Source organism: Clupea harengus, chromosome 13 (genome assembly GCF_900700415.2).
Source record: "Clupea harengus chromosome 13, Ch_v2.0.2, whole genome shotgun sequence".
NCBI classification, from domain to species: domain Eukaryota; kingdom Metazoa; phylum Chordata; class Actinopteri; order Clupeiformes; family Clupeidae; genus Clupea; species Clupea harengus.
In genome coordinates, this window is record NC_045164.1 from 22,434,562 (window position 1) to 22,451,368 (window position 16,807).

General features: G+C 47.4%; 1 protein-coding gene across 1 annotated transcript; it reads right to left on the reverse strand.

Moving 5' to 3' along the window:
• Positions 1-291: 291 nt before the first annotated feature.
• Positions 292-15,671, reverse strand: slc1a4 (solute carrier family 1 member 4). Its single transcript, XM_031579094.2, has 8 exons — positions 14,898-15,671; positions 13,379-13,421; positions 10,390-10,455; positions 5,676-5,842; positions 3,657-3,890; positions 2,478-2,672; positions 2,017-2,151; positions 292-586 (listed from the first exon to the last, which is right to left on the reverse strand). Exons 1-8 carry the CDS (start codon positions 15,407-15,409, stop codon positions 319-321), a joined length of 1,620 nt encoding a protein of 539 aa, XP_031434954.1. The 5' UTR covers positions 15,410-15,671; the 3' UTR covers positions 292-318.
• Between the last annotated feature and the right edge of the window lie 1,136 nt (positions 15,672-16,807).

Genomic DNA, 16,807 nt, shown 5'->3' on the forward strand with positions numbered 1-16,807 from the left:
TTTATGAAAACAAACAACTTGTTTTCTCTTCCACTGAAATAAAGATAAAAAAAACAAATAGAGCAGTAATGGTTGAAAATAAAAACTTTGCAAGACGCTTGCAAAGACTTTCACCACAAAAAAAACAAAACTATGGCCAGTCTGACACCACAACAAAGTCAACTATCACACATTAGTCATTCACTCTGGTTTTTTTTCTGCACTTAAAAATAAAATGACAGATGACGATAAACTTTCCACGGAAGAGGTAACAGTGTTCAGTATGCGTGTTGGCATGGGTTGTGTACACAGCGGAGTAGAACGCACGGGTCCCCGAGCTCAGAGCACAGACTCCATGCCCTCCTTGTCCAGCAGGTTGGCGCAGGAGGAGTCCGGGGCGAGTGGGCGGTGCGTGACCAGCGGGGAGGTCTCCTCCTCCGCCTGCATGTTGGCCACCGCCTCCACCTTCACCTCGGTGAGCTCCTGCTCCTCCTCCTCCTCCTCCTCCTCCTGCTGCAACTTCTTCTGATCCTTCTCGTTGATATGGTTCAGGATCCCGGCGCCCAGGGCATCCCCCTCCACATTCACCACAGTGGTGGTGCGATCACTGCACACACACACACACACACACACACACACACACACACACACACACACACACACACACACACACACAGACACACACACACACACACACAGACACACACACGAGTATAAGCACTTATCCACACAGTGACATGAAGTACCATATATACACACACAAGCACATGCAAAATCATACATATTTGACCTTTATATTACATTCATTCATTCCATTCATACTGCAAACATACATTACACGTTGTAATGTGCATTCACGTTTCACTGAGCTCAGACTTAACATCAATGCACCTCCTAGGAGGCTGAGAACTTTAAGGTTAGCTTCATTGCAAGAAGCTCAGGGGATTCATAGTACAACTCTGCAGTTATTACAGTCTTCTCCCCACACACTACAGCTAGTGCGGCGCACACTACTAAAATTACATATGCCGTTCCTTTCTCCACTAGAAATCTCATATTCACAAGGGAGTTAGTCGCCTTGTAACTACAAATGGACATTAAAGCAGTGACTGCTAGGGTTTGTCACTCGTGTGCCTACAGAGGGTTCATGAGGTTTACCGTCCTCTTTGCTGTCTAGCTTGCCCCACAAAAATAGCTTGCCTGCTAATGTGAGAGCATCTCATGTAGTTAGCTAGGCATCATGAGAGCACATCACAGAAATAGACTCCTAAAGCACGGCTTGTGCGTCTGTGATAATGTCGCATCAAGGGTTAACGCAGCAGTCTGTTGCATCACGGGTAGTGTACTATATGTTGCGACCTATGTTTGCTCTGTTGCTGTGATAGTTGGCAGATCCTTGATGCCAAAAAAATATGAATTTGCTTGTCCACTGTAGGATTCTTGTATAGATCAGCTGGATGTCTCAGACAAGTGCGCATTCATCTGTGTATGTGTACATGTGTGTGTGTGTGTGTAGGTATGTGTGTGGCAGCAGTGTGTGTCTGTGCATGTGTGTGTGTGTGTGTAGGTATGTGTGTGGCAGCAGTGTGTGTCTGTGCATGTGTGTGTGTGTGTGGGTGTGTGTGTATGTGTGTGTGTGTGTGTGTGTGTGTGTGTGTGTGTGTGTGTGTGTGTGTGTGTGTGTGTAGGTATGTGTGTGGCAGCAGTGTGTGTCTGTGCATGTGTGTGTGTGTGTGTGTGTGTGTGTGTGTGTGTGTGTCTGTGTGTGTGTGTGTGTGTGTGTGTGTGTGTGTGTGTGTCTGTGTGTGTGTGTGTGAGTGTGTGTCTGCATGCACGTGTGTAATGTGTGTGTGTGTGTGTGTGTGTGTGTTTGTGTGTGCATGCACCTGTGTGATGTGTGTGTGTGTGTTTGTGTGTGTGCATGCACGTGTGTGATGTGTGTGTGTGTGTGTGTGTGTGATGTGTGTGTGTGCGTGTGTGTGTGTGATAAGTAGGGCTAGACCGAGGTAGCGGGAGGGGTAGAGGTGGCGCACTCACACAATCCAGTCGACCGCTAGCATGAGTGACAGGTCATTGGTGGGCAGCCCGATGGCCTCCAAGATGATGGCGATGGTGATGATTCCCCCAGCTGGGATCCCTGCTGCACCCACACTGGAGGCTGTGGCCGTAACCCTATCAAGGGAACAAAACGGCATGAAACATTATCCCTCTTCCCCGAGGGATCCTCTTATCTGTCTGATTTCTTTTACCCTGCGGCCCCGAGTGCCTCACTGCTGACCTCCGTGGTTTAAATATAGTTCCTGTTTAGCCCCAAGCATCTGTCTGCATGTACTACACATGAATGCAGGCCCTTAGCCATAAATCCAGAGACATTCCAGCCCTCACTGTCTTTAAAATGAAAAATCTACCCATAAGCACTTCCCATAAGCGTCCACTCAGAAAACAGCCTTTCTGTGTTCACAAAAGCCTTAGACTGCAGGTTACTTGGCAGCACTCACAGAATGGTGAAGATCTGGACGGCACTGAGGTCATAGTTGTTCAGCTGGGCGATGAACACGGCGGCGACGCACTGGAAGATGGCCGCTCCGTCCATGTTCACGGTCGCCCCGATGGGGAGGATGAAGCGACTGATCCTCTTGTCCACGCCGTTGTTCTCCTCCACACACTTGATCATGGACGGCAGGGTTGCCGAGCTGACAGAACACAGGTCAAAGTTCATCAGGTTCAAAGGTCAATAAACATTCTGAGTTTATAGAAACACCTAACAGCGGTAAGGAGATGCAGAGCTGGGTTACTTTCATTTGGCTGAGGGACCACCATAGACTGAACTCTTAACTAACATATAAAACCCTTCAAGAATGTCTGTTGCACTGTGGATTTTAATCTGTTCAGAAAGAGAACTGTAAAGTATTGTTGGCAAGTGGGACAAAGGTTTAAAGGTAAGTTCTACAGTTCTTAGTGATGGAGATAATTTCCAAACACTGTTAATGACTTAAGAATATAATAATCAAGTGCCTTGTATTATTAATTACCTTATATGAATCATGTACTTATGTAAGCAGGAACATGGCTTTTCTGTGTTTCTGCGTGTGTGTAACTTAGATTATTAGGTGCCACTTAGTCTGCATATGTACAAGAGCATGTTTAGACCAGAGCTGATAAGAAGGGTCGAACTGTGCTTCTTCCGACCTTGTGCAAAACTTCCATCCTTGCCTCGGACGTCAGAAATCCACCACGTGGTTATCCCTGCTGAACGCTAAACTTCTGTCTATATAAACCTTGTGCGATTTGTTTAATATTGCTTCACTTTCAGCCTTGTGCTGGGAGTGAGCCCGATTGCAATTGTTGTTGTTGTTTGTCAAATAAATATACTTGTATGCAGCTCCGGAGTCCTGAGGTAACTAGGGTGAATTTTCACCTATCACTTAAACTGAGGACAAAGCCCAGTAGTAATGTACTACAAAGCGGATGAATCTTAATAGGAGAATAAAAACAACTAGGTCAAGCCAAGAGGTTTCATAAGACCATAGGAAGCTGTCCGAAACCCTTAAAGCTTAACAGTGTGTGTTAAGTCCGACTACTAAAAGTAAATTAACAATATAGAAGTGGTTTACATTCAAGGATTGTGGTACTTATTGCATGTGTGGGAGTATGAAAACAGTCCAATGCAATGCTACCTTGAGCAGGTGGCGAAGGCTGTGGTGAATGGCGTGATGAGCCCGGAGAGGAAGGTGAAGGGGTTCTTGCGGGTGAAGCCGAAGTAGATGAGGGGCAGGACGATGCCTCCGTGGAGGACGTGGCCCAGGATGGAGGCAAAGATGTACTTGCCCAGACTGGTGACCAGGAGGCCTACGTCCTCCATCTCCACGATCTTACTCCCGACCAGGAACATGATGCCCAGGGGCACATACCTGAGGAGCACAAACAGACACACCTGCTGCTGACACACCTGCTGATGACACACCTGCTGCTGACACACCTGCTGCTGACACACCTGCTGATGACACACCTGCTGATGACACACCTGACACCAGCCCTTACAGTGGGAACAGTGGGATCCACCGGACACACCACACTATTAGACCCGAGGAGAAGTAAGAGTCTGGTAACCTAATCACAATCGCCAGGCCAGCACCGGGAACATTATTTTGTATGTTGCATAATTAGCCAATCTAAGTCTACATATGGATGTTTGTAATGAGTTTGTTGCAAGTTACTCTTAGGTATGAATAAATTAGGTTTATCTTCCTTATTCGCTAAAGCATGAAATAATCGAAACGCTCATTTTATCAGCAGGTCTCCAGTAGTTTTATACCCATGGAGAAAACATACTAATCTGCATCTGTACTGTAAATCGCTTTGCATAAATGAATAATAGATTTTTTTTTTCTTGACCCTGAGCCAGTGCTTTCAAACTTGCATGCACAGACTGCACGGACACAAAATGTTTCCGCACGGACGGTCCATGCAGACCATGCAGGTGACGAAATTTGCATCATGCACACCACGCGCGGACCTAAACGTATCCGTGTCCGCAGAAGTATACGTCCCCTCTTAATCCCCTAACACACCAAGCCGCTGGTAGAGTCCATCGGTGCGAGAGATCGCTCCGATTGGCCGTTCCGCTATTTTTTTTTTCATTTATCGCTAGCTCTCGGGAAAGCCCCTTGAGGCTATTGCTGTAGCAGTAGGCCTATCCATGAATGCACCTGTTTAGTGCGGTTTCTCCTTATTTCTCACCTCTTCCTTCCCTTTTCCACCAAATGACCAAGGGCTGTGCCAGTGCCATTTGCAACTTTTTAATCAGACATATTCTCGATTAGAAGTAGCTATATTACGAAACCGTCTGTAGCGAGCGGGAGTGGTGAGAACACTGCTTCGTTTATGGTTTAGTATGGAGAGTTAGATCCTCTCACGCAAGTGCAGAACATAGTGCTAGTTGGTCGCTGGCTGTAGTCTGTGCGGTGTGTTCAAGTGCAGAACATTGATGGAGATAATTTCCAAACACTGTTAATGACTTAAGAATATAATAATCAAGTGCCTTGTATTATTAATTACCTTATATGAATCATGTACTTATGTAAGCAGGAACATGGCTTTTCTGTGTTTCTGCGTGTGTGTAACTTAGAATATTAGGTGCCACTTAGTCTGCATATGGACAAGAGCATGTTTAGACCAGAGGTGATAAGAAGGGTCGAACTGTGCTTCTTCTGACCTTGTGCAAAACCGCCATCCTTACGGGAGACAGGGAGCCTCGGACGTCAGAGATCCACCACGTGGTTATCCCTGCGGAACGCTAAACTTCTGTCTATATAAACCTTGTAAATTGTTGTTTGTCTAATAAATATACTTATATGCAGCTCCGGAGTCCTGAGGTAATTAGGGTGAATTTTCACCTATCAAACATAGTGCTAGTTGTTCGTTGGCTGTAGTCTGTGCTGTGTGTTTAAGTGCAGAGTGTATATGCTAGTTGGTCGTTGGCCTTTGGCTGTTGGCTGTAATATTTGCGGTGTGTTCAAGTGCAGAGTGTATATGCTAGTTGGCCGTTGGCCGTTGGCTGTAGTCTGTGCGATGTGTTCAAGTGCAACTTTTTGGCCCCAACACAGGTGACGTGAGGTCACGCAACAGTCTGCCTTTGTCGCTGCTAGATCTTTGACGACGGTTTGGTGTGTCCCTGGCTTTAGACACCCACTCACCACATGATCCAGGACACCAGCACCATGGTGGCCTCGTTGAAGGCATTGAAGAAGCGGATGAGCTCCTCCCCCTCTGCGCCCAGCTTCCTGAGTGCCACCCCAAAGACCATGGCAAAGAGCACCAGGCCCAGGATGTTCATGCCATCCGTGTCCGTGCCATAGGGAACCTGTAGAACAGACATTAGTGTGAGCGTCCTTTAGTTATCTTCATTACCTTAAAGCTAGTTTGTTTGTGTCTCCATTTTGGTGGAAATGGGCGTCTTTATATGGACACACCTTCCCAAACCCTTCTGAAAGACAAGCTCATTGGACAGCCTGGGCAGCACACAACACAGAGGTATTCCCTTCTATAGTTCCTCTGGGCAGCACACAACACAGAGGTATTCCCCTCTATAGTTCCTCTGGGCAGCACACAACACAGAGGTATTCCCCTCTATAGTTCCTCTGGGCAGCACACAACACAGAGGTATTCCCCTCTATAGTTCCTCTGGGCAGCACACAACACAGAGGTATTCCCTTCTAGAGTTCCTCTGGGCAGCACACAACACAGAGGTATTCCCTTCTATAGTTCCTCTGGGCAGCACACTACACAGAGGTATTCCCTTCTAGAGTTCCTCTGGGCAGCACACAACACAGAGGTATTCCCTTCTAGAGTTCCTCTGGGCAGCACACAACACAGAGGTATTCCCCTCTATAGTTCCTCTGGGCAGCACACAACACAGAGGTATTCCCTTCTATAGTTCCTCTGGGCAGCACACAACACAGAGGTATTCCCCTCTATAGTTCCTCTGGGCAGCACACAACACAGAGGTATTCCCCTCTATAGTTCCTCTGGGCAGCACACAACACAGAGGTATTCCCCTCTAGAGTTCCTCTGGGCAGCACACAACACAGAGGTATTCCCTTCTATAGTTCCTCTGGGCAGCACACAACACAGAGGTATTCCCTTCTAGAGTTCCTCTGGGCAGCACACAACACAGAGGTATTCCCTTCTAGAGTTCCTCTGGGCAGCACACAACACAGAGGTATTCCCTTCTATAGTTCCTCTGGGCAGCACACAACACAGAGGTATTCCCCTCTATAGTTCCTCTGGGCAGCACACAACACAGAGGTATTCCCTTCTATAGTTCCTCTGGGCAGCACACAACACAGAGGTATTCCCTTCTAGAGTTCCTCTGGGCAGCACACAACACAGAGGTATTCCCCTCTATAGTTCCTCTGGGCAGCACACAACACAGAGGTATTCCCTTCTAAAGTTTCTCTGTGAGCCTCAGTGAGTCAATCAGAAGCTCGGAGAAGCTCCAGGTCTGAGTTGGGGCCTCCAGCGTGTCAACTAGTTGTATTGTATTTAACATGGGGAAAATAAACTCTCTACTGCCTCCATTCCTGCAGCTAGTATTCACCTGATTGTGGGATGTTGGCTGAAGGTAGCTTAATGGAGTGTAGCATTCACGTCCTCTATATCTCAGAATTTAAAATCCCCCCTCTCTCTCACCTCTTTTGAAATAGAATCCCAAACAGTTTGTATTTTACTGGAAATTCACTTTTTAAACGCCACTTCATTATAAGTCCATGTTCTGGTCCGGGCACCTCAATAGCAATTTTTCACTTCGGGGAATCCCATTGCTGAAACACGGCCGTATACAGCCAAGTGTGTGTGATCTCATTCTGAGCTGCTGAAGGCCTAAAGGGACTGGGCTTATCGGCCCCCAATCTCTTTTAAAGGGGGGTGGGCTAAGGGCCACTGGGTGCGCTGGGCACTGGAGGGGCTGTGATGGGGATCGGACAGGACAGAGCCAACGCACGCCTCAATCCTTCCCTTGTTCTGGGCCATGGCAGACAGCGAGAGGCGGCTCACGGTTTGACACCCCAGCACTGGGGTGTGTGTGTGGTGCGAGTAAGCCCCAGATTCACCGGGAGCCAGGAATGGAGATCCCCGCAGATCAACAACGATTGCACTGTATTTCAGACATGCACCGATGGGTAAGAACCATCGCCGTTTGAGCGGAGTGGCGCTTTCCATCAGGTTTCAGCTCGTCGAGAAACTACTGAACCTGATGCACTCCGAGGGGTTGTTTTGTCCATTTGTCTATTATCTCTCTCTCTCTCTGTAGGAGAAAATTCTATTTTCCTTTTATTTTAACCGAACCCTCTGTGTTTTGACAAGTGAGTGAATAAGCGTTTCGAGGCATTCTATCTGAAGGCCCTTTCTGTGGAAAATGCTGAGCCTTTGTAAATCACTCTGGGAAAAGACTTGCCATCCCCAGCTGCTTGACTTGAGCTTTCGGTAGTTGGAGCGGACAGCTTCACTCCCTCTGACACTGCCAACCCCCTCCCCCCTCTCCCCACCCCACCCCACCCCCCAACGCAGGCAAACAAACAGCAGGCTCTCTCACAGCTGCCAAGTAGCTGGTGGAGGTCCAGAGAGAGCAGGAGACACGGGAGAGCAGTGCTGCAGGAGATCCCATACACTCTCCTCTCTCGCTCACAAGCCCAGGACGGACTTCAGCCCCAGGCCTGCTCCAGCTAAAAGGACACGGTCACGGCGACTTGGGTGTGTGTGTGTGTGTGTGTGTGTTTGTGTGTGTGTGTGTGTGTGTGTGTGTGTGTGTCTGCTGCTGGATCAGCGCTAGACCAGGCCTGCTCCAACTAAAAGGACACGGTCACGGCGACTTGCCCTGCTGCTGGATCAGTGCTAGACTAGAATCAAAGCCAAGGGTGAGGGATCAGCGAAGCATAAAATGAGGGATGATTTTCCCAGAGAGGAATTACATCTCAGGGCTGATTTTTCACAGTAATGGGGAAATTCTCTAGCCTGGTATAACCAGACCCTATAACTAGACCCTATAACCAGGCCCAATAACCAGACCCAAATTATCTTTGTGCACAGTCGTTCTAATGCATGTAGACTTTGGGTTCATTTTGAAACCATTGGACCAGTTTTTAACCAATCCGCATTGACCACTATAGGACCTTCAACCAATCCGCATTGACCACTATAGGACCTTTAACCAATCCGCATTGACCACTATAGGACCTTTAACCAATCGGCATTGACCACTATAGGACCATTAACCAATCCGCATTGACCTCTATAGGACCATTAACCAATCCGCATTGACCTCTATAGGACTGCTATACTTCCTACTTCGCCAGTAACGGTGCCAACTGATATATTAGCTATTTCCCCAAACCCCGTTGGCGGAAAATAAACAATGTCTTTGCGCTTGATGAATACATTTATCCATTCTTCCTGCTCCGGCTTCAATTCTTGGATGTTTGCAAACGTTGCTACTACTGTTTGTATCACTTCGTCTAGTTCCAACACTGCCGCCATTGTTGTAACTACATTTCAAACAACACTTCTCTTCAACGCCGTCGCACTTAGCCAGCCTTAAACGATCGACGACTTCTAACACACAAAGACATCATGAAGTAGCTTGCCTTCGACAAAAAAAACGCTGCTCCACCTACTGTTCTGGCGGTTAATTGTTTTCTGCACCCGCAGCCTTCGGAGAACCATAAAGGCAACAAAAATGCAAATGAGTCCGTCCTATCCGTCCGCCCGCCCATCCGTAACGGAGTCGGAGTACCATACTGGCACCTTTACTGGTCACTGATTGGAGACCATTCAGCCCAGCGATGCGTCTTGCGAACAGCAGTTTCCAGACTACAATCCCAGCGGAAACTGAGCTGGGAGCAATACGTGGGTCAGAGCCGGGTTAGGAATTCTCCACAAAGCCAGAACTAATGCTGAAGAGCTTGAATGCAATGTGTGACAAACAAGAGACTCCCGGTTTGGAGAGGAAACATTACAGATTGGTCTTCTCTTTTGCATGAACGTCAACACTGTTCTAAAGCCTTTCTTTAACAGGTCTGTCCTTTAGATCAGGGGTTTTCAACTGGTTTTGTCCCAGGGACCACCATTCTGACTAGAAAGTAATCCGCAGCCCACTGATGTGCCAGTGATTCCCAAAACATTTTACAGTCCCGTACCCTTCTTTTTCATGTTTGTAACCGCGGCCGCCACACCCCCTCCCCCCGCACACATATTCTGCCTATAACACATAAATATGTGAAATTATCAGGGTAGATCACTAACCGCCACCGCCAAGTCCCCTCCCCCCGCGCACATATTCTGCCTACAGCACTTGTCAGTGTAATTTCTTCTTCTCTATGGGTCTACATCAGTATTTTTGGCAATGCGACTTGGCTATTCAGACTATTTAGATTGACATAAATATGTCTACGGGCCCAGGTATATTTATGAAAATAAAAAAGTCCATGGTGAACTGATCAACATAGGCTCATGTCGCGGACCCCCTGCATTGCCGTCGCGGACCCCTGGTTGAAAACCCCTGCTTTAGATGTATGTTTGTGCCAAATGTCCAATTGACCCACTGGTTATGCTCACATTAAAATTGACTTCATTCTATATGCTCTTTGCTCATCAGAAGAACTGACCCACAGACGCAAACACACATATCATTGAGCTTGTATGGATTTTTTTTTCACTATGCCAAAAGAGGGATGCCAAACAAGCATCCCATTTCAAATATGAAATTGCACACTGTTCTTGTCATCATTTTATATAGGTCATGTATCTACTACATATACTGTGATATCAGGAATAAAAAGATGTCCTATAGCCTATTGTTCTGAATTTTTAGTTTTACAAATAAAGCATTTTAATCAGTAGAACTGGCATGACAACCTTCTGGTAGAGGATGGTTCCATTGCTGTCGTTCCCCACCGGAATGTTCTTGTAGTCTGTGGCGTACTGTAACACAAACATAAAAGACACAAGGAAATGCAGTTAGACTTCGTTTGACTCCAGACAATCCTGCATCAATGTTGAACACCACTCACTAGTCTCAAGGATCCATCCCTGAGCGCCGTTAACCCTCTCCCTGCCAGCCCTGCCTGTGTTGCATCATGTTAACCCTCTCCCTGCCAGCCCTGCCTGTGTTACATCATGTTAACTCTCTCCCTGCCAGCCCTGCCTGTGTCACATCATGTTAACCCTCTCCCTGCCAGCCCTGCCTGTGTTACATCATGTTAACCCTCTCCCTGCCAGCCCTGCCTGTGTTACATCATGTTAACCCTCTCCCTGCCAGCCCTGCCTGTGTTACATCATGTTCTTGGGGCCCCCAGGGCAGAGCGTGTCAATCTAGCGGTGGGCCCCAGGGCAGAGCGTGTCTATCTAGCGGTGGGCCCCAGGGCAGAGCGTGTCTATCTAGCGGTGGGCCCCAGGGCAGAGCGTGTCTAGCTAGCGGTGGGCCCCAGGGCAGAGCGTGTCTATCTAGCGGTGGGCCCCAGGGCAGAGCGTGTCTATCTAGCGGTGGGCCCCAGGGCAGAGCGTGTCTATCTAGCGGTGGGCCCCAGGGCAGAGCGTGTCTATCTAGCGGTGGGCCCCAGGGCAGAGCGTGTCTATCTAGCGGTGGGCCCCCAGGGCAGAGCGTGTCTATCTAGCGGTGGGCCCCAGGGCAGAGCGTGTCTATCTAGCGGTGGGCCCCAGGGCAGAGCGTGTCTATCTAGCGGTGGGCCCCAGGGCAGAGCGTGTCTATCTAGCGGTGGGCCCCAGGGCAGAGCGTGTCTATCTAGCGGTGGGCCCCAGGGCAGAGCGTGTCTATCTAGCGGTGGGCCCCAGGCCAGTCCGGGGACAAAGCTGCCTTCAGAGCTGTACTAAGGAGGACCTGGCAACTGCTTACCTCACAGACAATGCTGGTGACCTTTTCCCAGTAGCTCCCATGCCTTCAAACCACCAGCTATGTGGGCATGTGCACCCCTCACCCCCTCACCCCCGTCCCCCGTCCCCCGTCCCCCACTGCTCCTTGACTACCCCAGCGCACAACATGCCCTGGCAGCCACAGCAGCCCCAGCAGCCACAGCTAAAGAAGGGCTCTTTAAATGGCTTTCTGAGGGCCTCTGGCAAGATGTTACCCTGCGTTTAGGATTGGATTTGAGGTTACTCTGCTTTCTCTGATATGTGTGAATACATTTGAAAGGGGTGGCATGGGATTTTACAATGGAAGCCCAGTTTTTTTAACATAAAGTCTTTAAAATTCCAAAGAATTCTGAGGTGCTGAATGAACATTACAACCCTGAAGGTGGTCAGTAAAGTTAGCTAAAGATTTGTGAGCATTTACAGTGTCTCTTGGTTTTCAGTACAAATGTCTTGAAATGATGCTCCATTTCCCAAAACCAGAAGTTTGTGTAGAGTTTTGCACAAAACTTTCAACAAATCTGAATCATGTGTGAAAACATGTGAATACTGTTCATAGTTTGGGGAAATGGGTCTGTCTTTTGGTAGATGGAGTCATGGTTTGGGATGTTTAGTTAATAGGCCCAGTTACAGTGTGTAAGCTATACGTGTGTGTGTGTGTGTGTGTGTGTGTGTTAACAGGCCCAGTTACAGTGTGTAAGCGATCAAGAAAAACTGTAATAGTTTCTAAGGATGTAGGATAGATGTATGTTTGTTAAAGGTCAAATTGTATGGGAGAGCAGAACCATATTTCTGACTATGACTTTGACATGTTGTGAATTTCTTGTGGTCTACAAACTGGAATCTTATGACTCATGGACTGGGATGGAATACGGTTAAGCCCTCCGGATTGTCTAAAACAACCCTTATCCGTATGATTCCCTCCGGATTGTCTAAAACATCCCTTATCCGTATGATTCCCTCCGGATTGTCTAAAACATCCTTTATTCGTATGATTCCCTCCGGATTGTTTAAAACATCCCTTATCCCTATGATTTTGCTGGACTGATCCCCTCTTGACTTTTGTTTCCCCTGTTTTCCCCCTTAATCCTCACTCTGGACTCTATCCAGGTGACCACCACCCCACCACCTCTCTCTCCCTCTTTCCCCCTCTTTCTCTCTCCCTCTTTCTCAGTCCCCCTCTCTCTATGAGGGAGCTCAATGGATGTTATAAAGTATACAAGTGCCCTCAGTGGCCCTAGCGGGCTCTTAGGCCCTTAAGCCCTCTGCTGCAACAGGCACGGACTGGGCTGTTCATGGGCTAATTATTGACTGAGTTAGTTAGTCTAACTGGAGCCTGGGAGTCCATCTGTCCATCCCTGCACACTCCCGGCAAGAGCAACACGGGCTGAGAGAGATATAGAGATGGAGAGAACAAGAGATAAATTGATGGAGAGAAAGAGAGAGAGACAACTCAGCTCTGCTCAACCCACTCGCATCTATGAACCCCCTGACCCCCCCCCAATGAAACACACACACACACAGAAGCTTACGTGGATTCATTTGCACACGCACACACACACACACACACACACACTCACTGAAGCTTGACTCCGTTTCACTTCCACTCTGTGCCAGACTGGCCTGGCGGACTGCAACGTGGCAGTAAGACGTGCGAGTGCCGTTGCTAGGAGACGGTGAAAAAGAATGGCCTATCTCTGTGGAGATGGTCACAGTGCTTTTATGGCCAGCGGAGGTGACCGCAGCAGCAGGCACTGCAGAGGGGAGATGGAGGAATGCTCCCTACACGCAGTTAGCACTCTTCACTGGGTTTTAATAGACTCTTAATGGACCAGCGGTTGTTTCTCTTACAAAGCTGAGGGGTGTGTGTGTGTGTGTGTGTGTGTGTTTTGGAACTGGTGGAAACACTTAAGCAGAGGGGAGGAGATGAGAGGAGAAAGTTTTGGAGAGTTTGGAAAAATAGTTGTGAGAAACTTACCGAGCGGAATGCTGATGCCACAAGGTTTGACGGGAACAAATTTCTGTGGAAATAGAGAACAAATATTACAAAGAAAACACTTAGACGACATGACTCGATATCTCGATAGGATGGACGTGTCTCGACTTGTTTGACTAAACCTCAAGGTTCTGTTTTCCTTAGCTACTCAGCAGCATGGGTCCATGACCCGTGTCAACTCAGTGGGAACAGATACAGCTGTTATTTCCCTTCTCCCCACTGTTCCTTTCCCCCGGACTCTCACCACGGACGGGTTTCTGCTGCGGCGCTGCCAACAACTCACACGCTGGGACGCAGGAGGGCGCACGCATGAGAGGATTTCATTGCTCTCTGTTTTCATTGACCGGACCACACACAAGATTACTGTTACCTTGAGGCACTACATGGGGCACAAGAGCTGAGCTGCCTTTTTTAAACATTTGGTTTACAGTGCAGACAGAGAGCTGCAAACAGAAACATTTGGAATCATACAAGTACTTTATAACTCGTTCCGTACAAGCACTACGCAAAATACGTATCACATTTGATGAGAAATGGAAGGCGTTCATGTGAACACACATATATTAGGAGGTATGGAGAGAAACAGCCCTTCAGAGCTCTTCGGCTGATCATATCACATGATGTCAATAAGGATCAGGATTACACCCCTTTCTGAGTAAGCACCCCAGTCAAAGCCCATTGTTGTGCAGTGATTTTTAAATCCCACTTTTACATAACTCAATTAGTAGCCTTGGTCTTGTTCACGATCTGGGGTAGTTGTTTGAACTGGAGGGACTCACGGACTGGCTGAATCGTTATGAGCCAGTAGTAATTGCTGGTATGCCTTAAAGCTGAGACTGTCCAACATGTGCATGCTGTACAGTGCCAACTAAGGGCCGTTATATGCTAACACGTGGAGCGCAGTTGGGAATATTGGAGATAAACGGCAGACTGTTCTCTCTCAGCGGTATGTTTGAAGGGGCAGAGATAAGTGACGCGTGCTGGGTCTGCCAGCTGGGACACTCTCCAGCCCAGACTTACCCCAGTCCACAGGAACGTGATTGTGTTTTAACAGCTGTTATGTCCGCCACTCCTCAACCTAGAGGCAGTCCACTACACAAGCACTGGGCTTCATGTACTCAAGCCACACATGGTATAGGAAACATATGAACGTGACATTTCTAAGCATAACCACCTCTGCAATGGTTTCGTTGGCGTGAATTGGCTACAGTATATAATAAGTTCCTTATAAGCTGTTATGAAAGAGTATACTATTGCTTTAAGAATAGATGACGCTCGAGTCGTGCAATACCGGTCTCTGCTAGTTCAGAGACAGCATGGGCATGCTGTCCATGTGGATAACCCACATACGACTTACTACGCTGACGGGTGTGAGTGGGCAAGTGCCAATTCTAGCGCAATGCCCTCCATGATAAACCTATTCTAGACGTTCGTGGGTTTTCAATGCTCGTGGTTTTTTTATACTGCTGAAGTTCTGCAAAGAAGACAATTTAATAATTACCTGGCAAGATCTAAAAATGAGTCCGCGGTTTCCTTGTTGTTGCTCACGCCTTCCAGAGACAAGCTGTTGGTCTTCAGCGCACCGGCACCGACGCCGGGTTTGATGATGAATGCAAGAGCCACGCCAATACAAGAGGCTATGAGGGTGGTCACCAAAAAATAAGACACCGCGATTCCTCCCAGTTTTCCCAACGAACGAGTGTCAATGCTAGCAGCACCCGAGATCAGGCTGCACACCACCAAGGGAAGAATGATCATCTTCAGCATCCTCAGCAACATCTCGCCCGGAAAGGCGAAATATGTCATCTGCGCCCGGGTGAGATTCATGTTCCGAATGATCATTCCAAGTCCAACTCCAACTAAGACCCCTGACACCGTGAGAATCACTAGTAGATTTCTTTGAAGGAAACCCGTAAATCTATCCTTGCAGCCTTTCTTTTCACATTTGACTGAGACCGAGGATTCTGGGCATTTGGACACAGAGTGTCCGTTTATCTCACACTTATTCTCCATGGTTAACGGAATTAAACGCGCAAAGTGCACGGATGCCGGTACTGTTCTTACTCTCCAGAAGACGTGCGCCCAGTAAAGTGGGATGTAAATCCAACTATGGCGCTACTTCTGCCAGTCGCAGCGTGCTCATCTGCCAATGGCAAGCGAGTGGCTGTACAAAAAGACCCAAGCATGCGCACTTCTCCCCCCATTCTTATAGCCCTGGATAAAATGATGCAACAGGGAAAGATATTGCTAGCATCTATTCTCATTGCATGAGTAGTGTAAGTGTTTGCCATTTAAAGGTTGACATAAATGTACCACTAAAAATAAGACTTAGAAAAAGAATATACTGGTTAGTGTATTAGTAGTGACTTGCATTGGGAAGTCAGCAGCGCATAGTGGTAAACGTTTTTTATTTTTTTATTTCATTTTTACTTTTTGGCAGTGGACTGAGGAAAAGGACTGACTGAGGCCCGACCAAAACCGTTCCTAAATTCTATTTTCTTCTTTTGAGTCATTCTTTTTGACTCAGGAGGCTGCCGGGGCCCTCTGTATGACCAAATATACCACACTTGGTTCCTGAAATAACCCCTCACAGCTGCCAAAGGAGTGCCGAAGCGCTCACTCGGCACTCTAGCCACTGCAATCCCTACTGATTGTCATCGTTTCTAGTTTTAAGAGAAAGCATTCATATTGTTCATGAATATTTCCAATCTTTCCGTTATCTTTTCACAGATCTATTTATTTAAACATGGTCCATATCTATATGAATTGTAGAAAACTTTTTTTGTAAGGAAGTTATTCACTTCCGTGTGAATGACATGGAAGCGGGGGGCATCGAAGTCATTTCGCCCATGTTAATTGTCGTAATATCAAAAATCAGACTATTTAATCTCTCAATTTTAATGTAGGTGGTGTACTCTCATTCCACCACTAGAGGGCAGAGTCTCCCTTTCGTAGAACAAAAGTTGTGCAGAGCTGCTATTTCAGTTCGTGTAACTGTTCATGTAACAGTTTCAATAGGCAAATAGCCTATTGCTAATTATGCAGCTGAAATTGAAATAATTGGATAGGTGTCTTCAGCGTATGTGCAAAGTGTGTTTTGCGGAACTTAATAAAGTAAAGTGAGGGAGCATAATGTAATTGTATTTTCTGACGGCGCTTGGGAGAGCAATTCTCTAACAATGCTCTGGACATAGTGTGTGTGTGTGTGTGTGTGTGTGTGTGTGTGTGTGTGTGAGTGTGTGTGTGTGTGTGTGTGTTTGTGTGTGTGAGAATAAATAATTCACAATTCTAGCCCGCCGTTTGTCCTCCTCAGGGAAAAAAAGTGAAACAAGTGTATTTAAAGTCTTCTTGAAACTACATTTACCTCCAGGTTATGCCAGTAGCCTATGCAACAAAGGCAATGTTGTTGTG

Excerpts from the sequence above, each read along its gene's own strand:
- slc1a4 (XM_031579094.2), bottom strand. The coding sequence starts at position 15,409 with ATGGAGAATAAGTGTGAGATAAACGGACACTCTGTGTCCAAATGCCCA. Across the intron at positions 10,456-13,378 it reads TGGCATCAGCATTCCGCTCG|TACGCCACAGACTACAAGAA; the intron begins GTAAGTTTCTCA and ends TTTGTGTTACAG. Across the intron at positions 2,152-2,477 it reads GTCCAGATCTTCACCATTCT|GGTTACGGCCACAGCCTCCA; the intron begins GTGAGTGCTGCC and ends TTCCCTTGATAG.